General features: G+C 40.8%; 1 protein-coding gene across 2 annotated transcripts in view; it reads left to right on the top strand.

The window, feature by feature from the left end:
• Positions 1 to 14653, top strand: part of BAZ1A (bromodomain adjacent to zinc finger domain 1A) — a 76101-nt gene extending 61448 nt beyond the window's left edge. For both annotated transcript variants that reach the window (XM_068399274.1, XM_068399275.1), the window contains 6 exons: positions 7301 to 7548; positions 7656 to 7873; positions 9119 to 9603; positions 10697 to 10842; positions 12999 to 13086; positions 13636 to 14653. In XM_068399274.1, the coding sequence (XP_068255375.1) occupies positions 7301 to 7548; positions 7656 to 7873; positions 9119 to 9603; positions 10697 to 10842; positions 12999 to 13086; positions 13636 to 13826 (1376 nt within the window). In that variant the 3' untranslated portion in view covers positions 13827 to 14653. The remainder of the gene's footprint in view (positions 1 to 7300; positions 7549 to 7655; positions 7874 to 9118; positions 9604 to 10696; positions 10843 to 12998; positions 13087 to 13635) is intronic.
• The last annotated feature ends 6800 nt before the right edge of the window (positions 14654 to 21453 follow it).

Below are 21453 nucleotides of genomic sequence, written 5' to 3'. Positions count from 1 at the left end.
ACTTTGTTTTTCAGTGATCCTTCAGGTCTGTATTCCTTAGGATCCTTTTGCAATTCAAAATCGGGGTTTTGTCCTGGAGAGGTGTGTAAAGGTGGTTCATCCTTCCCAAGGCAGCTGTTTCACCAGGCTTCCCTTCCGGATGCCGCACTGAGGACGAGCTGTCCTCTGTGCTCAGCCGGGCTGCTTTACTTCTCGCCACCAAGAGTGCAGTGTACTGGGGCCCTCCAGAGCACGAAGTGCTACACATCCTGTTAAATGGATACTCTCCTCTGATAATGACTGCATACAAAATCCTTAAGCTCTGGCAGATTTTGCTGCAGTAGTTCAAGATGAAAGTGCAGGTTTTGGTGTATTAACACTGGATGTTAGTGCCCTGTGGCACAGTTGACCTAAAACTGTTTCTGCATCTCAGCTGCCTCCTGCATAGAGTCTCGTGTCTGGATATCAGTTGCCACTGAAGATGAGTTTGAGCTCGATTTCTGCCAGAGATTCTGACACGCAGGCATGGGTTCCCTTCCACAAGCTTTCGTTATCAGTGTGATGACCTCTAGAAGAGGGAAATGTAGCAAGTGATTGAGATGAAAGGGGAGATCATAGGAGTAGTTTAAACTGCAGCTGTTTAAAAGCTTTACTTGACTAAGCATTTGGTCAACTCAAGTATGTCTGCCCTTTCCAAGCCAGGCATGATATGGCTTGTTTCCTGCTATATGACTAGATTTACAACATGTGCATGGGACAGTTAATTGACAGTACCTCTAGTGTTTGCATATTTGCTCTGCATGTGCAGGTTGTAAATACATTGTGCAGTATATGCCTGCATTTCCAAACTCTCTATGAGAGTGTTTTGGCAACAGCATCTTGCTGACAGCTGAAAGTTTACCACAGTGTGCCCATAAGGGGAAAAACATGGCTATTAGTAGGTTATGGCCATAGATCGAGCATCCTGAGTTAGAGGAAAAGGACTAAAAGAAGAAAAGTGTCCCTGAAGTATTGGAGAGAAAGTTTTTTTAGCAATCCTCCTGTGTCTTTTTTTCAGTGGTCCCAACTCGTGCCATAATCTAATGATGGTTCATGTTTTTGACTGACCTTTTGATAATGGTGGGGTTTCTTGTTTGTTTTTGACTTGGAAATCCTGTTTTCCTTTAGATGCTTTATACTGTGTGACAAAGAAAGTATATAGAGAAAGCAATCTTATGTGATTTGCCTGTCTTAAATCTCATATGTTCGTTTACCATACTGTGCCTGTGCATCTCTTCTGCTCTGAAGAATGGTACTGCTGTAAGATTACTGTAGTGTATAGAATAACCTGCATAGCTGAGGGAGCAGGAAGGATCCCAGGTCTCCTCTGCTCTGGCTTACTGCCCTAACCATTAAGTGACAGTGTCAGGTTCCCTCTTCCTTGCTTTACCTTTGGTGCCAAGCGTTTCATGTTTTCAGTTGTGTAATGGGCTGCTTTTAGCAGGAGACGAGTCTGAATGAAGGCAAGTTTTTAGTTTTGTCACTAGAGAGCTCTTGGAGAAGCTGCGGCTTTGAGTTGGCTCTGTAGTAAAGAAAGCTTAAAACACACACCTATTTGCTGATGATTTTCTGACTGCTAGACAGTTACATGAAAGGTGCTCTGATTTGGGAACTTTAGGATGTGACCAGAAGGTACAAATGCAAAGTGTCAAGAAAACCTGTGGGTTTGAGAGGCATCTGGCAAACCTAGGCGCTTAGAGGTCAAGCAGCAGTTCTGGATGCAGTCCTTTCTGGATCGAGCTCTTCAGTGTTTCAGACACGTTTAAAAAACCAAGAGTGTAAAATTTGCATAATCTTCTATTCAGCTTAAGCTCCCCAGTTGGAAACAATGTCTTTGCAATGTAGGAGCCTGGACCGTGGGAAAGTTATAGAGAGAACATACCAGTACACTGTTATGTAACAGCATGAGATAGCAAGAAAGCATAAGGATGTGGCTTGCTTAAGTTTATAGTAAGTATCCAATTAGAACAGTAGAAGTGGCACGCAGCTAGATTGTGTACAATACTTGTAGCCAATAGCTTAGTGTGTAACCGTTACATAAGAGAGTATGTAGGTTATAAAAGAGTGTGTTAACCAAAATAAAGAAGCTACTAGAGCACCATATTGGTGTGCTGTAGTTCCTTCCTCGCGCGGACCCCAACATTGCATGCTACCACAGCAAGTTCTGTTCCTTACTTTGCAACTTGCACATGTATAACAGGCAAAGAAAAGTTCTCTACTTAGCTTGACAAGGAGGTGTTAGTAGTGTTACTAAAACTTTTAATAGAAAGTGGATTCTGCTTCTTGCTTGGGGACTGCCTTGTGGTCAGAAGCATGATGCCCTCTTTCACTGACCCCTCTAGAAGGTGGCCAACAGTAGTCTGACGATAGAAATTAGCTTTTAGTTTGTAACCACTGGGTTTTGTTTTGTGGGGTTTTTGTTTGCCTGTTCTTATATAGATCATTGTGTCCGCGCACTTATTTTTTCTAACAGAAGGGTTTTTTATAGTCCTCTAGACAAAATGCCTGCATATCTGTTTCTAATGTTAAACCTGACAAACCCAACTTTTTAGGCTGATTTAATTACCACCTAAGTAAAAACATTGGAAGTCAAGCAAGCGCTAGGAGTTCTGTTTTGGTAGCAGTACAGGGGAACACTTTCAGTAAATAGAGTACCCCTGCATTTCTGCTTTAAACCAAAATGAATGTGCTTTGTCTTTGTCATTATTTCAGTTGTTACTTTCACCGCAGAGTTTCTTTTCCCTCTCCACTCCCCCTTCACTGTGCTCTGTTCCTATTAGGGAATGGAGCTGTACTTCAGAATTTTTATTTTTCACTCTATTTACAGCTTCTAGTACTAGAGACAGCACAGAGAAATTCACTGCAGTCACTGGCACGTTTATCCTGGTGGCCTCCAGGGTGCAGAGCAGACAAAGGGACCCAGCACTGCAATAAAAGGACCAGCTGCTCCTCTCTGCTCTGTTTTTGTTCTGAGGCTCTATCAGGCTGCCAAGAGCCTTGCTGGTGATTCTGATAAGTTTAGAGTTGAGGTGCATACCAAATATTGAAGTGGAAAAGCAAGAAAAGACTGACACAGAAGACAGCAATTCAAAAGGAGATCTAGAAACCCCAGAAACAGCACCCTCTGCCTTGCAGAGCTGCTAGACGGACGCTAATCTTCTGTTGTCTGGTGATTAAATGTAACATGACTTGAATTGTATGCATTTTCTAATTATGAATTGTGTTTCAGAAATCCTTTCATTACCCATTAGCTATGAAAATTTGGCTTTTCTTCCTTCAGCCTGGCCCAAGGTGGTGTTTGGGGGGAATCACAAAAAGGGGGGTGCTGCTTGCAGTACATGTTTTTCCTGCAAAAATTCTGAGTTAAGATGTAAAAAAGCCCTTCTTTTTTTCTTTTCTTTTTTTAAATAGCTGTTTGGTGGAAACTCTGAAGTGCTACTTCTCACATAAAAAATATGTTTGAGGGGGAAGAAATGCAAGCAATTTTGCTTCTTTTTTGGTATAAATTACTTTCTTTTACATTTCAAAATACTTTGCAGTGGAGAAGTAGGTCTCATCATTCCTAATACATTAGATGTGAAAATTGAGGTATAAAATGATGAAGTGATTTGGTTGCCCTGGAGTTCAGTGAGGCAGCCACAAAAAAAAAAACCTGCCTTCTGCACTAGTGCAGGACTTCAGTCATTAAGCATCCTTCAGATTTCCATACCAAAGGCTGGATTCTAATTCACAGGAGCACCTTTGTGACTGATACTGGGAACCATTTACCTCCTTTTTAACTTGTGCAATGCACTCCTTGTAGGACAAAAAAAAAAAATTACAGCTTTTTAGCTCCTTTGTGCTTGTTTTTATTCCATTTCTTTCTTTCTAGATTTTGATTATTTTTGTTTCCTCTGCTCCCAAAGTTGTTTCCTTTTCTATTTATAACTGTCCTCCTCCTAATAGCATCAGACATCTTCCAGCAGTGAACTGGGATAGGATTAGTATATACTCGTGCTTTGTGCTCGTGCTTTCGTGACTTCCCTGCAGAGGTTCATGAGCAGAGGCTGCAAGGGTAGAAGTGGACTTTTTTTATGATGAAGAATTTTTGTTTACTCTTCAGAGATGGCAGTCAAAGAAGGTACCTTGCATTTGGAGCAGATGAGGTTTACTATGGCTCTTACTTCCTCGGAGGGTAATCTCATCTTTTTAATACTCAAGAACACTCCTGCACAAAAATATCTTAAGTATGTCATTTCACATGGACAGATGAGCTAGTTCTCTTGGTCCTTGAGGACTGTACCCATAAACTGGCTGTATTTTTGACGTGTTAGGAGGTTCGTGGTAGCATAGATCTGACAAGTTGTTTGCTGAGAGAGAAACTGTGGTCAGTAAGCTGCTCCTATAGCCATTTGTACTGGAGATGGACAGAAAGGTAAGAGAGGGTAGGTTTAAAAGCTTTCAGTTTAAGCCTTCTGTTTGTAGTGGGAGTCAAAGTAAATCCTGGGATGTGCAATTCCACCATGCACATTATTGTCTGACCCTTCCCTTCCTACTTTTTTCCATGTGCACATGTTTGGAACTACTGTTCTAGTTACATTGTTAGACTACACAAGTATAGATTATAAAAATTAATTAACGAATAATATGCCATGCTTCAAAAAGGTATTTGAAATAACTTTATGAATTTAATGTTAGGTAATGCAGAAGATTATAAAAGGAACCACGGGGGGGATAAAAAGAGGAGGAGATTGGAAGACAAGACTAGTCAGAGAGATGGTAAATTTTAAATGTTACTTGTATTGCTAAGAATTAGAAAGTATTGAATATTTTATCAAGTTTTCTTTTTTTTTTCTACTTTAATAATTTTGTAGACGGTTCTTTATATTGAAGGAATTGCAGTGTTGAAGCCAAAGGTTTACACATGGATAGTAAAACAAATACAGCAAAAAAAAAATTTATTTTTTTTTTTAAGTTTTCTGCAACCAGAGATAAAGAACTGTATTTTCTTTTTATCCCTTTGGGATGGAAATCTGCATGTTCACATAATCCTTGCCCCTCCCCCCCCACCTCCTTTTAATGCCCCTGGGTTTATTTGAAACTTCGCAGCATTGTGCAACTGCATATCCTTTCTAGAAATTCTAAAATGGAAAACCCTTCCCTGAACTCAATTAGCTATTGATAGATGAGTGCATAGATCTGACAAACAACTTCATTTGCATTGTAGCAAGGCTTGGAGGGCTTAGCTGACAGAGGGGTATCCCACTGCGCAATGAAGAGCTGCTCAGACACAAAGGAAGAGGCCGTTTCTCCCTCCAAGTTAACAATATAAATGAGAAAGATGATGGATGGAAGAAAAAAGTGTTATTCTTGTTTTACAAATTGGGATCTGAAACAGCGGGTGTCATTTGGCGTGTTTCTTTCAGCAGCAGGACGTGCTGAAGCAGGTCGTGGTCAGTAATTTCTATTTCTATATTGCAACTGCCGTTTTGCAGTGCAAATATTTGTTGTGTTGTGTGATGAACTATATTGGTCAACCAATCCAGGCTAGAAATGACTGCCAAGATAAAGTGTCTTTGCTAGAGCTGTAGTAGAAATCTGCAGCAGAACTGAGAACTGAAGTGGGTCTCACGTTAAGAGTCTGGTGTCCTGATAAGCGGTTTTAATTTTCTTCTTACTGAATTTTAAAAAAATACATTGAGGGATATACTGCAGCGCTGTGAAAAAGAGCTTGTCCACTATCCTTAGTAAGACTGAACTTGAGACCAGAAACCCAAGGATGAAGTAATAGGAAATTTTGGGAAATCTGGATTTGCGTTTGCTGTTCAGGAGTGGCTGTGTTTTATTTATGAAGCTGTGTTGCCTGTTTATCCTCTGCCTTTCTCATCACTTCTCTTGTGCTCCTTGCTGCTAATGCAGATGTGTGCAAGATTAGGCAAATCCTGGCAGCCAGTTGTTGAGAAGGCAGAAAGACCTTGCCACAAGAGCAATCAGTCTTATTTTTGTTCTTTCATTTTATTTGTTATTAGATATTTTCTCTTCCTGTTCCTGAGGAGAAATCATTTGGCAGACAGGTGGATTGCAGGCTATTCCTGTGCCCACTGTGACTAGTGCAGCGTGCAAGGTGGCATTTTATACTGGAGTGCATCATTAATCAGCTAGAGATCACACAGTAATAACTGGACTGTCACTTTTAGAAGGGAAATCTGTGGACATTTCTATAATCAAAAGTACTGTTATATTGTCTCTTCCTCTCCTTAAACCTTCTTGCTTTAATATGCAAGAAATAGTTTTCAACGCTTACAAAGAAATTCCCTTTCTGCTCAGCAGCAGCCGTGCAGGGTGTCATTTATACCTTCTTGTTTCTCTAGCTCCTCAAACAGCCCATTTGCTTCTGTAATTCCCAGCTGCTCATTCCTGTTTGGTACTGCTCCCCTCCCTATTCTGCGTGTGTATTTGTGTGGCCGCTTCAGTGGCCTGGGTTGCAAACCAAACCTGTTTGAAAATACAGTATAATTTGTCACTCCTGCCCCCCCTCCCATTTATTTCTATCTTAATTAGGATCCCAGGCCCTACTTGGTTTGCCACTAGGTGTGTACCACAGATTCATATGTGTTACATTGCTTATAAAATATCAAGAAAACAGTTATATTTCAACCAGACCAGTCACCCAGTCTGGTTAACCACACAGATGTGCAGGTTCCTGTGAAGGCAGAGTGCAGGGCAGGAATAAAGGCATTGAGGCACGGGGAGAGGGCTTAAAGATTGTCTGCTAGACAATATCTGGGGCAAGAGCAGGTTAGAAGGCCCTTTAAGCTGTTTTTTGCTGGTGAAGTCACTGTTTAATACCAGGTACTTTCTTTAAATGTAAATATTTTGGGATTTCAAAATGTATATACAAAGGAAAGTAAACTGGGAGTGTGATTTTTTTTTTTTTTTTTTATTATTAAATCTTAAAGTATAAATTAAGATTACTTATAAATTGAATCAAATTGTTAGGTTTCCAGGTTGACATCTGAGTAAGACTTTTATGTCTTACTCGTGTCCTATATATGTGCAAGTTCTAAGTTGAATTGGTATTGAAGAGTAAAATCATACGGCTTCAGCAGCTTGGAAACTAAGGAGGAAATATTCAAGTATTGAAGAGATAAGACAAAGGTTATAATATTATCCCAGTTTACTACTTCTATCTGTTTGAAAGTCAGAGCCTTACCTCATAGTGTAGAATAAACTGGATGTTTGAAAAAGTTTAATCATTCTGCTTTTTTTTTTTTTTTTTTTAAATCCCCTTCTTTAATGGAAGATGCCAGTGATGGTGGACGATCCTATAAAACAGTCTTGGATCGCTGGAGGGAGTCACTTCTTTCTTCTACCAGCTTGTCCCAAGTCTTCCTTCATCTGTCTACGCTGGATCGAAGTGTCATCTGGTCAAAGTCCATCCTCAATGCTCGCTGTAAAGTGTGTCGAAAGAAAGGCGATGCAGAAAGCATGGTGCTGTGTGATGGCTGCGATCGAGGCTATCATACTTACTGTATCAGGCCCAAGCTCAAGGTATCTGAGGAAAAAGAGGTGCTTCCTTTATGCACAAAGCTTGAGTAGTTCTTATGGCTAATTACATCTTACTAATGCTTTCTTTTTTCATTTTCTTCTGTTTCTAGGTCATTCCTGACGGAGACTGGTTTTGTCCAGAGTGCCGACCAAAACAGCGCTCTAGACGCCTCTCCTCCAGACAGAGACCTTCTGTGGAAAGTGATGAAGAGACTGCTGAACGACTAGGAAAAGGGGGAGAAGAGGCAAACTATGATGAAATCGGACAAAGTGAGGAAGAGCATTATGAAGATGAGGAGGATGAATTTCAAGAGGAAGAAGAGATGAGGTAAACAGACATCCATTAAAGTGGTTTCCTACTGAAATATCATCTTGATTATTGGGTGGAATAATTGTACATAAGCACATATCTTGAAAACCTAGTCTGAAAAAGATGTTTATTTTAAAAATTACAGCTTGTTATGAATTTAGCTCTTACTATTGGGTTGAATATTAACAAAAGTTAGCTCCGCTGGACTTAGACTCACTTTTCAGGATGAAAATTTCAGATGTGTGGGTGAGAGATGGCCATCAGAGTTGCAGTTCTGTATGGTTACTGTTTGAATATAAAGTGGGGAAGGTTTCAAACAGTAGAAAATTTCTGGAGATAATCTGGTGGTGTTTTTGTCCAGTTTTGAATTTTGGGGGACTACATGCATACAGTAAGTATTGGAACATTAGGGAAGATGAGGTCATCTGTCAGAGGCTCTGTGACGTTGGGAGGACTTGAGGACTTCTGCAGTAGCTGTTTTTAAAAAAAAAAAAAAGCCAAAACAAAAAACCAACAACAAATCAACACCCTACCCCAAAACCAGCAAAAAAAACCCCCAAAACCCAAATACTAAATAATCCAATGTGATAGTTTCAGTAAAGTGATGGATTTGATATACATGCCAGGAGCAAAAAAGTTGAAGGAAACTTTCCTGATCTCAGAGTATTTTTCTTCTTTTTGGGTACAGTCTTCTGAATTGACTCAAGCAAGACTATCTCCAGCTCTGACAGTTGGGATTCAATAGTTGGAGAGAACTTGCATCTCCTTAGGAAGTAAACTTGTCTCTGGGATCTTCCTTCTCTTCTGTAATGGAAAGAGTCTCGGGTATTAGTTATAAACCCTAATTCCCTGACTTAGAGCATAACTTTTATACTTAGTGTTTTAGAACTGCAGATTATTTATGTAGCTGATAATATTGTTCAGAAATCCTAGTAGTTACAGTTTCTGTGAGAAGCAAGTAAGTGATTTAAAGAAGTTTATAGCTGGTGCTCCAGCTAATATATTTGTATTGCACAAGCTGGAAGGGTGATCAGAATTCTGAGCATTTCTTTAAAGTACGTGCTCCACATAATACTTTTAATTAAGAGACTTCAGAGCGGTATTTAAGATAATGGTAATTGGATGACTGCATCAGCTTGAAAGCCAGCTGCTTACCAGTCCACATTGAATGGTTGGGTTTTTTAAATACTGAATTAGTAAACTGAGGGAAAAGAGAGGAATGGAATTTTGGGATAAATAAACATAATTGTTCACTTTTTGTAGCCCATCAAAGCAAGGAAGACCCCAGGTCAAGCTTCCATTAAAAATGAGAGCAGCCAAACTTAACAATCCATTCTCAAGTCAGAACAGCCAGCGTCAGGCAAGATATGCTTCTCGGAGTCAGCAAAACACACCTAAACAAACTGAATCTTCATCTAAAGTTACCAGAAGGGGTTTAAGAAAGGTAAAAACAGCCCCTCCATCAGAGACAAAGCCTTCTTTAAGACTTAATAGCCGGACAACTCGTCAGAGCCAAAGTTCATTACAAGCAGATGTATTCGTGGAATTACTCGGTCCTCGAAGAAGACGACGAGGAAGAAAGGGTGCTGATAACGCACTGGAAAACAGTCCTTCCAATTCTCTCAGATTTCGAATTGTTGATACCACAGACTCGAATGAACGGCTTAGGAAGTATCCAGTTCCTGCTTCAAAGCTTTCTCTTCCTGTTACTGAACCCAAGAGAAGAGGCAGGAAACGACAATCCACAGGTTAGAGAAATGTGTTTGTCACACAAATGAAAACCACGTTCTGTTCCTTGCTAAAATATTTGTGTGGTAGAGCAAGGACACTAGAAGTGGTGATTGAAGGCATTTTTACCACTTCCAACAAGACAGTTCCCTTCTTTTGCAGTGACGGAAGTGAACCTTAAAAAAAATTCAGTCATCTAAAGAACAAATACTTAATTTGCCAAGGAGTTTTATCATATCCGTATTTGACATTTCATATTTGGACACAGTATGGAGCAAATGCTAATAAGTGGATAGGAAATGTGAAAGTGATATTTAACGCATGCAAATGTTTACTTACAGCTTTTATGGTTTAGTTTTATTAAAGAGTTAAACAGTGAAGAACACAGGTATAGGCAAGGTAGTGAAATTGGGAATAGACACATACAACAAGAAACTGCTACCAGACAAAAAATGTCACCTGTCTGGTATAGGTCTGACAGTGCCCTTGCTTGTTAAGCTAATACCAAGTATTTGATGGCAGGGAAATACTTGGAAAGCTACAATAACCTTTTAAAACCAAAAAGGACCCAGTGTGAGACTGAAGAGTGTAAAAGAGCTTGCACTCCAGTGTGGCAGCCTTGTATTCTGCACCATTTCTGTCCTTCGCCATTGGGAGTTTCTGGGCTTATCCTCTAACCACCCTGCTGACTATTCTTGAAAGCAGATAAAACCACTCTGAATAGAGGTTTTGTGGAAGTAAAAGTTACGAGCAGGCAGCTTATTCTGTTTTTCTCTAATAGGGCTTTTCTTTAAGTGTTTGACAAATCGTTTTAAAATTGGAATAGGTGAAAAAAATCCTTTCCAAAATTAATGCACTGAAGGAGAATGGAGGAGGAACCCAGCGAAGTCATAGTACTTAGCATTTTGTATGGCAAGAAAGACATTTAGTGGTTAATAACAAGGCTGTAGTATAGTTAATGCCTGAAGCCAAACTACGTGAGCAGTGCCCTGAAACTACAGTTTTAGTACCCAAAAATAATGGTGTTTCACTTTTTCTTTTTATAATTTTTTTTAAATTTTACTTGTCAGGTTTTTATTTTTATCCGGTGGGGTCTTGGGTTTTTTTTTCCAGAATCATCTCCTCAAACCTCATTGAACAGGAGAAGTTCAGGACGTCAAGGGGGAGTCCATGAACTCTCAGCTTTTGAACAACTCGTAGTGGAACTGGTACGACATGATGACAGCTGGCCTTTTATGAAACTGGTTTCAAAAATCCAGGTAACTGATAGAACTGGAGAGAGAGTGGTAATGGTTGAGAATCCTGTTTGCTGCCAGCAAAACTTGGGATTTTATAGCATTGCCCAAACGGGAATACGGCTAAGCAATGGGATTCAGGAGAACTCTCGCATTTCAGCTTAAATATTTGATGCCAGAAATAACTTTTCCAGTTGACATGTTATTGGGAAATTTTTAAATATGCCTGCCATCAGGTGTTTAAAAATGTGAAATGCTTTGATGTGAAAAAAAAAATACTGAACAAATAGAGCACAGGACTGCTAAAGGTAAGCTTATGGTTGTTAATTAATTAGTTGAATTAATCTTGAATTTATGCAGAGGTATTTTGAGAACAGACCTGCAATAAAATAACAAGGTGGGAATAGCTTCTCTGTGATGTTACCTATACTGCAGTAAAAGATGATTTCTTAGCTTAGTTTTTAATTTAATTTCGCTCTTGATTAGGTTTTAAAATACTGGATGGTAAAGTAGGTACCCAAAGTAAGCGCTGCTTTAGAGGTTTGTATTGCAATGAAAGTTCCCAAAGCACGTCTGCTTTTCTGCAGCCTGCACTGGCTTGTCAGTTGCACTCCTCAAACTATCCTGCGCCAACTAAGTGCCTGTCCTCTCCAAGCCCTCTGGAGAAACTCCGCACAGACGTTCTTGCAGGATCTAGAGCTTGGTTAAGTGCTCTATTAAAATTAACAGTGATAGCTGTTAAATGAAGACTTCAAACTCTAAAAAGAGTCACAGATAGCTGGAAGGTTTAATGTATCTGGACAAAAAGAATGATGTACAAACGTGAATGAAAGATGTAAGCGCAGAGGAGGAGGAGAAGAATTTTGGATGAAACAGAAACTAGTGTCTGCCTAATAGAGTACAGGAATTACCCTTGGAAGTGCAACAATCTGGTGAACGCAAGGAAGCTTCTTAAGGAGGGATGGAGAATTCAACGTAATTTTGATCCTGAAAAGAAACTGCTAGAATTCAGTGCATTCTGGTTTGTCCGAATCAGTCATTAAGGGATACGCTCTGTATAGTTCAGAAAGAATAATATAAACCTGGGTGACCCAGATTTTCTTCATCATGATAGAAGTTTTGGCTTAAACTTTAAGACAATGTAAAGAATACATTGAATGATCAGTACACAGCAAGCCAGAAAGAGAAAATCACCTTTATTTTTTAGTACTTATGTAAAAAGCACTCCTAAAGGGGAAGAATTAAAAATGTGTCAATCTAATTCTGTTTCTCTACTAATCCTTTCTCTAGGTTCGTTTGCAGGTTGCACTTGGTATAGTAAAGTTACAGGCCATAACCAAGAACTTGGTCTTAAAACACACATGATGGTGCATGTCAGTATTCTTTCTTATAAAAAAAAACAACAACAACAAAAAAAGGTCAAATCTGGATCAGACATCTTTTTTCTTTTGCCCCCCTGCCCCACTTTGTGAGTGAGACAGAGTCACCCTAAGCTTGGTGCTTACCTGGAATTCAAAATCTGCGATCCAAATGATCGGTGCCCTTAAGAGTTAGGCAGTCATTTTCCTCCCCTGACTCTTATCACATAAACACTGTTCTGAGTGGCTGTTTATCTCTGGTACTTACATACTGTGTCCTGCTGGCTGCAGAAAGGTTCCCTGCCTTCTCTTCAACACAACTAAATGGAATCTCAGGATTTCATTTCTCTTGCAAAATTGCAAGATGGTGAATAGTAGTGGAGTAAAAATGGTCATTACTCATCATTAAGGAGCTTTTAATGTTGTAATATGTTACAGGAAAATGAAAAGTTTTAAAATCTTGGAAATAATTTTGTGCTTGACAGATGGGAAGAGCTGGAACACCGTAATGCTTATCTGCTCATGTGATTTTTCTTAGTTGTTCACAGGGTATTTAGGATTAGATTTATTCATTGAATTGCTGGCTAATGTTTGTTGTGGTCTGCTACTTTAATGATATAAAAAATGGAAAAGCAATACCTGAAAAGTAATATTCAGTTCAGGAAATCGAGGTGCTGGCTTGGGACTCCTCTGTTTATTTAAAAACAAAACCAAAATACTTTCTGCTAATATATGATTTGCTTACTTTTTTACATAGGTACAATTTTAAGCTTCCATTTGTTTGTCCATGAATCATTCTTTTTTTTTCTTTTTTTTTAAAAGGTACCAGACTACTATGATATCATCAAAAAACCTATTGCCTTAAATATAATCCGTGAAAAAGTGAATAAATGTGAATATAAGTTAGCATGTAAGTATTATTTATTGAAAGAAGTAATGAACCCTGTTCTCTCTCTATAAACAAATTCTTGTCCTAAAATACAGCTGTGTTAGAGGAGTAGAAAGCTGCAATTGTGTTTGGTTTGGGGTTTTGTGGTGTTTTTTGTTTTGTTTTGTTTTTTTTAAAAGAGCATTTACTAATATTTTTAAAATAAAATTTGTTGAACATGGTTCTTTTATTACCAAAATACATGATGTACAGATAGGTAAGAAATGAGCAGCTGAGAAACTGCTGGTAATTTCTCAAGCCTTTGATGTTAGTGAGTGACACTGATTAAATACTTAGAAAAGGTACTGTTGTTACTGCTTGATTTGTATTTCCTTTATTGATAATCAGACAAATTTTAAGAGTGTTTACATGGCACTTCACTAATATGAGGATAGAAACTTGACACATATGTAAAGACATTTTTGTGTTGCAGCTCTGTGTAGGATCACTGTACTAATTCAGTGATGTCTCATATTGCTCTCTGATGACTTGAGACAGGCTCAATTAATTTATTTACTTTTTATTTACTAGCGGAATTCATTGAAGACATTGAGCTGATGTTTTCGAACTGCTTTGAATACAACCCTCGTAACACAAGTGAAGCAAAAGCTGGAACTAGACTTCAAGCTTTCTTCCACATTCAGGCTCAAAAGCTCGGACTTCCGATCACGTCTGGTAATGTGGACCACGCCGCTCCCGCGGCAAAGAAGTCACGAATCTAACCTCTGCCTTCCAAAGGATTTTTTGAGGGAATCTTATATTCATTAAAATGAAATGTTAAATCTCGCAGTCGTCGTACCTTTATAAAGCAATAACAACTGTTTAACCACCTTGAAGTGTGGCCTGCACTATATTCTCAATGTAATATTAAGCACTCAGGAGAACGTAGGAAAGATTACCTTTGCTACAGTTTTATTCAGTGTCTAATAATTTTGATAGATGTACTGGATGCAGTACTGGTTTACAGAGGTTTTGTACATTTTTAATACATTCATGTGTCCAAATATCTTCCAGAAGTACATTGTTTTTTCCTGCACCAAACGACCTTGTTTCATCCTCTAGATTCTGTAGGAGCTGTGGTATTGAGGGCTTTATTAACTCAGATAAAATCTTCTGCTGTAGCACAGCTGAAGAAACTGTGTGTATGTTTAAAACTTGTTTGAGCATATCTTCTCAACACTACACATGAATGAGTACAACTGCATATCTTTTAAAGTACTGTACCAGTGCTGGCTGGAGGTATTCAGTCTGAGTTTATTAAGTAGATATTTATTTAGCATTCAAAGTAATTTGTGAATTTGTTTTGTATTTATAATATTTGTACTTGGGGATGAAAAACAAAAGAAAAAGAGAGAGTTCCGTAACTTTTTAAAATTTTTTTCCGGTGGGTTTCTTTTTTTGTTTATTCCCCTCTAACTTGATGGTCAATCAATAAATACCGTCCCTTGTCCCTCGCAGTTCTTCTAGCAATGAGTAAATTTACAGGACTCTACTATTTCTACGTACAACTTTGGAAGCGTACAAATAAAATGACACATTTTTCAAAGTATTTTGAGCTTTTGGCATTTCCTTTTGAGTTATACTGCTACACTGTCTTCCCCATTAACTTAGTAGGACAAGTTGCTGGAGAGAACACAGCAGATCTTGGTTTCAGTGTGATACCTGCTGCTGGCGATAACCCAACCAGTGTTTTTTGGCAGCTGCAGTCAGTGTGATACCTGCTCTCTGAGTGATGCAAATGTTCGTCAGTATGTACTGAGTAATGTAAGTAGTATGTGTATAAGTTGTATGGTTCTTTAATTAGGATCTTTATTCTAACAGTGTAAAACCTCCTAGCTTTATTTAGCTGACCAGCAGCTGCTTTAAACTATCCTTACTATCCTTGATAGTTTTACTTTCAGTATTTATTAATTTAAATTTATTAAACTCCAGTTTGAGTCAATAGCTTTAAAACCAGTTTGGCCCACCTGGAGGTACGCCATACTCTGAGAAAACAGCGTGGAGCAGAAATTTGGGGGTAGGAGTGAAGAGAGTAGGAAAAACTGAAACATGGGGTTTGCTGCTGCAGCCACTGTTCTCCCTGAGTTTGTGCTAGCTTATGGAGTAGCATCAAGACCTGTATATGCTACGGACTTGAACAATTACACGCGAGTTGTGGGTTTTCTTTGCTGCTGTAGTGCTTACCCTGCCTTAGAAGTGGCAAGAGTGGGCATTCTCTTGAGCCCAGGGAACGGATGGTGATAGATAGGAGACTGATCAGTTTGAAGTGTTGGATTTTTCTTTTGTTTTGTTTTGTTTTGTTTTTTTTTTTTAAAGTAAGAATGAGAACAGTGGAGGATATTGTTTAGAAAAGTCTGTTAATACTCCAGAGCTCCTCTGTGAGCTTTTCCTTGTTCAGAGCTGACATGTCTGTCCTGTCCAGATCAAAGATGCATTTCTTGTTCCCACTGCAAAGAATTCCAAATACTGTAAGGAATGTGAGCAGCAGAAGACTTCTTTGCAGGGTGTAGGTTGTACTTGATAACCCTGCATCTGTCTATTCCCAAGAAGATGCAACCATCCTGACTAGCAGGTTGCACAAACAGTTGTGCAAGTTCTTGTTCACATGAATAGTTCCCATTGACTGAACTGTGAATACTTTGCGGGGGGGCTGGGCACAGTGAGCTGAACAAGTCCATCTGTGGCAGATGCAATTTAAATTGTTACTGTCCCCAACCTACTCCCAGCTGTTCATTCCTATCGCTCTTTCTCCAGAGTTATTTCCTGCAATAGCTTCCCTTCAGCAGCAAAACTATAATTTTGAGTTGGGGTAGAGCGGGTGGGGACAGTTTAACCCAAATCTCTGCTTGTGATGGTGGTGTTCATATGCTTGTGCTGTGAGTTAAGTTACCAATTTGTCATTAAGTTACCAATTTTTCATTAAGTTTGCAAGACTGAGGCCTCAGTGGAACACCCTGAAGGTGAAATACAGAAAAGTGCCCGCTTCTCCTTTGAGCGGCTGTGCTTAAAATATTCATGTATGGTGCATGTGCAGAGCAGATCTGATTGTCTTTGGCTTTAGTGGTGCTCACAGGGCATGCCTATCTTTTGTCATTGGGCACAGAGCATGAACCAAGCCCTCTATTTCTGGCAGTAGACTCCTGAGCTGGTACTTTTGTTGTGGCGTTTTCATACTTCAGCTATGCTTTTTCTGAGTGTCAAGAAGTTGCTTTATGGCTGTTCATTTGCCCCTACATGCACCCCTTTGGAAAAAGGGGAATTGCTTCATTTCTCTCTCCTTGTCTTTTCAGGGCTGAGATACTCATGCTCCTTGTCGACCTTTCCCCCCAAATGCACCCATGTCTCACTGCAAGCAGCTGTCCCACGTGCTGTCACCACCAGGGATGTGCAGTATCTGCAGGGGGCTCCAAGCCAAAGTTTCACAAAGGTGCAGAAATGGATAGGGTCAACAGCTTCGTCTCAGATTCTGAGGCCCTGACTAATCAGGCTTTACCAGACTCTTCAGGAACACAGGCAGTAGGCTTCCTTGAGGTCCAAGTCCAGCGCCTGACCTCTACACAGCATTTTGACAAGATCCAATAGTGAAAGTCTTTCCCTTCTTGGTAGCTCCAACATACCTTAGCCCTGGCAGGTACCCAAAGACTGCTATACCAGCTGCTTTTCCTGCTGTGCCAATTCTGCCTCTCTTCTCCCACCCCTTTCATTCCTGACAGAGCTAAGAATTACTGAGTAACCAACCATCCTAGGCAATTTCTTCTGATGCTTTTTGTACATAACTCTTTCATAACCATGGGGCAAGTTCCTTTGGAGGAACTGGGCTCCAAACCAAAGGACTCTCTCTTCCAGGAAATCTCAGTGTTTCCTCAAAGACAACTTGCTCACCTCCTGGCCACCACAGACTGCCAAAGATGCAGATCCCTACAGTGGCTGCCATTATTGGAAGCTGCCCTTCCCACCCAAGCAGGACCAGGTCAGAAGGAGAAGGCCTGTTCTCGGAAATGCTGGATGTAGCCTTGTGTGGTGGTTGCAGTCAAGCTGATACTGGCTGTTCATACTTAGGTGTCAGTTAGCAGCGCCAGTGTAGCGAAGTTGTTGTGCCAGGTCCCTTCACCTGTATTAGGATGCAGGTGATCACCTTCACTGGTCTATCCAGTGTCAGATTCACCTGCTGGAAGTTTAACTCCTGGAAACCTTTGACGATGCTGGAAGGCTTGAGCTGCTTCAGTCTTACAGACTGTGTGACAGATGTGAGCCAGCGCTCTTCATTGTGAGAGGTTTGGGCTGGGGCCACCACCCTGCACCCAGTGGTGGATGGCTCTTGTGTGGAGGGTGAAGTTTTAACTGTCATAGGAGAAAACACATAAATGTTAGTATTAATAGTAAAGGAAGATGACTTTAGCATAATCTTAGCAAATATAGGCATTAGAAACCAGCAAGAAGCAGCTGAAAACCAGCCGGAACTTGCATGTATAATCATAAGGTGGCAGAGATTGCCAGACCCTGAGCAGCCCAACTCGATGCAGTCACTGGCTGCCATCTGCCCCCAACCAGCCATCTCTGAAACTACCACAGTCCAGAAGTGGAGATTCTGCTACGAACGTGTGCAGGGAGCAGATCCCTGGGGACACCAGACCACGCCAGACTCCTGCCTGACGTCATGCTGCTGCTGGACTGGAAATGTGGTACTTTAGGATTTAGGAGATTACACGTGTGGTTTATGATTTTTGAATCATTGATGTATTCACTCCATTAACCCTTACCCTGCAACAATCTTGTGTCTTCTAAGTTTTATCTGTTTGTATTCAAATAAATAATATCTAACACTGGTCACATTGCCTAGTGTGGATCACTGTCATAACTGATTGCAACAGTTCCAGCTAACACTTCTTGAGGCTACCAAGGACTATTTCTACCCTGCAAGAGCCTTCTCACTCTAAAAAATAGCCAGTGTCCAGACGACTGCAGGTAATTTCCTGTGTGGCATTCGGCTCAGTTGCTGTAGCTCCAGGAGATCTCTCCCCTGCACTGCTAAACTGCCACCTTGATCTTCACAACAGTGACTTCTTGGTCTAGTTCTGCAGAAGTGCTCCTTGTGCTTCACCCAGCTTGCTGTAAGGAGGAACTCGGAGATTTCTCAGCCTGACCACCGGACAAACTGACGTCTTCTTCCCCCCGCCCTTCGTCAGCAACCTACTTCCCTTAATTTGGTGCTTCCTTAAACAGCACTCTGTCAAAACTTTGGCTTTGAGTGCTTGATTGTATAGATGTCTGATGTCAGACCTGCACAACACCCCCTCTTGGAGAATCCCGTTATCATTGATAAGAAAGTTTCCCATTTTGGGGCAGTCAGGTTTGAAGATGTTTGGATTAAGTCAAATGCAAAAGGTAAAATGACTGTGCTGCAAATCAGAAAAATTATAAAGACAGGTAAGTAAAGCCGTCGGCTTGTTTCCCATCTGTTTCCTAATAGGGATGCTGAAGTAGCACCATCCCTAGAACGTGTCTGTGTATTTGTGGATGTGTGTTTGCATATTTGTGCAGAGTTTTGTATTTTTAACTGCTGTAAGCCACTGACTATTAAAATAATGGTTATCATTCCTGAATGTTGTGCTTCTATGTCTTTAAAAGGTCCATCTCCAGTACCTGGGGAAGTGCTGTGATGTACTCAGATGAGGAGTGGTGCTGAGAGCAAAGCCCAGCTTCTTCCTGCCTCCCATCGCTCCCAGGAGCATCCACTGGTCTGAGCTTCAGTGACAATGGGCGACTGGGTCTGCGTTTAAACTTTGTTTTATTTTTTAAGTAATCAAACAAATCTGATCTGCTGTTGGTGAAACACTCCACCCTCGGCCACGCACCTGCAGCTGCATTCTGGCAAACAGATACTTTTCCAAAGCGATGCTTTTTAATATTTGGAGTGCATTAAAATGCTAAACAGCAATATGAACTACACCTGAAATGTTTTCAGTGGCAGAAGGCCACCAGCTGCATATGTTTTCCAAAAAGTGCACTGAGGCCAGCTTTGGGTTTGTTTCTCTATCGTAATAGATCAATTTCCTGGGTTTGTAGTGCTGCTTTTCTGGAAAATTGCTGAAAATAATTTTAAAATTTTTTTTAGGTACAACTCCATCTTTAAAATTTTGTAGGTATGAAAGAAGAAGGGGGAAAAATGTTTTCTGGGCCCCCAAACACAGAAGCGTATCAGCTGTTGTGTGGCGAGAGGCTCTGGGTATCGCAGGCAGCTGGCCGGGACGGAGGTGTCAGGCCCCACGCAGAGTCCCTCGACCTTTGCCAGAAGGGGGAGAAGGCAGTAAGCGCCTCCCCACTACGCACGAAGCATATCCAGCTGTTCAGGTCACTCGCTTTTGATGATAGAAATGTTTGATTGGGCCAAGTTTCCTACAAGGATGTTAGGTGACAGCATACTCTCCAAAGCGCTGGCTACTGCCCGCAGATGATCAGCTTTCACTTATTCTTCTCTACAGTCTTTCACCTTTCCTTTCTCAGGTTTGTTTCAAAAAAAACACAAAAGAAAGGGTCTTTATTCTAGTAACGGAGTGCCACTGCACTAGCAGCGTGTCACAGCGCAGAGTTATCCCGACGCTGCATACAGCCTGATGTAACAGTGCCGCCCGTGCGGAGGAACAGAAAATGGCACGCTTGCTTTATAACGTCCTTGTAACAAAGCTGTCTCATAGAGGATATTCCTGCCCTGCCAGGGTAATACACAGTCCAGCTTGAGTTTTGTTGATTTGCTGTTCTTAGTTTACCAATTTATTTAGGCTTTATATAGCTGTTTCCTAGATTAACAGTCCTATAAGGACATATATAATAATCTGTGTGCTTTCCTATTTTTCTTCTCCAAGCGCCTTACAGATGAAATTAGTTGGGAGAGGAAAGGACTGTGAAGAGACGGGTTGTGCCGTGGTTTGGCTGCTGTGAATCACGTGTTGGAAATGGCAGAAATGTGAGCCAGGATGCTGAAACGTTTGGGTTTTGGATGGCAGTGCTGTGTTTGAGTCTGGGCAGTGTGGGGATTTGCCTGTGGGATCAGGGCTTCAGAGTTGCCTTTCACGAGCATTCCTATGTAGAGCCTACCATCGGAGTCACATGCTGGGCTCTGCAGTCCTGGCACCACTCGAGAGTGCTGCTGTCACCAGAGGACACTTTTGCACTGACCAACAGCGATCCAGCAACGGTTATAAATATTCCTGTGCCCCAGTCATCCTAAAGCCCATCCTCAAGCACCAGAAAGTGATCTCAACTCATGTATTTAGCATGTTAGGCTTAGCTAATGTTTTATTTTTAGTTTGCTATCTGAAAAAGAAAAACTTTGTTGTTTTAAAAGGCAAGATCAACTTTTCAAGCAACATACTTCATGAGGGGGCTTTGCAACGCTTCAGTAGGTTTAGTCTGTGCATCTTTTGTTTCCATAGTTGTCCATCTTTGCTTCTAAGAGGTTTCTTAGAACCAGTCCTTGGATTCAACCTTCATCAAGTAGAACTTCCTTCCATTCAGATGCAATGCTGCAAACTGAGTCCTAGGTCTGTCTGGAGCAATTTTAATAGTATTAAAACTTCAGAACCAAGTGTCTGTCCTCCTTGTTGTCTGGCCTTTGGATAGATGCATGCAGACCTTCAAGATGTTGGGGCAGGCTGGCACGTAAGGAATATAATGATTCAACTTTGTTACATTCTTCTTTACAGAAGAGACCCCAAAAAGTCGGCCCCCTGAGACAGCCAGGGTTCCTGGTGGGACAAGAAATCCTTGTTTTCCTGTGGCTGAACAAGTGCAAAGCAGCACTGTACACATGCTGGGTGCAGATTTCGGGCACTAATCCCAAGTCTTGCAGCCTTGGCCTGATTCTGCTACTAACCTTCATCACTCTGTGCTTCCCCTCCTACTGGGGTTATGTCAGCACGTTAGAATAAGGTCCTTGGAAAATGGACTGTTTCCAATCCTGATCAGGACTTCTATGACACTGTAGGACTGATTTAAGGAGAAGTCTTTGCAATACAAAAAATAATCACAGGGAACGGATCAAATTCTCTCCAGGAGATGGAGGAAGCCATCACAAAAGTGCCAAGACAGGGGAGATTAACTCATATGGCCTGTTTAGATTGGAAGTTTCTCCAGGAGAATGTTGTGGGAGATGGTATCAAAGGCTTTACTAAAGTCTAGGTAGACAACATCCACAGCCTTTCCCTCACCCAGTAAGCAGGTCATCTTGTCATAGAAGGAGATCAGGTTAGTCAAGCAGGACCTGCCTTCCATAAACCCATGCTGACTGGGCCTGATCGCCTGGTTGTCCTGTATGTACCATGTGATGGCACTCAGGATGGTCTGTTCCAT

This window comes from Nyctibius grandis, chromosome 4, assembly GCF_013368605.1.
Source record: "Nyctibius grandis isolate bNycGra1 chromosome 4, bNycGra1.pri, whole genome shotgun sequence".
In the NCBI taxonomy this organism is placed as follows: Eukaryota; Metazoa; Chordata; class Aves; order Nyctibiiformes; family Nyctibiidae; genus Nyctibius; species Nyctibius grandis.
This window is presented reverse-complemented; position numbering and strand designations above follow the sequence as displayed.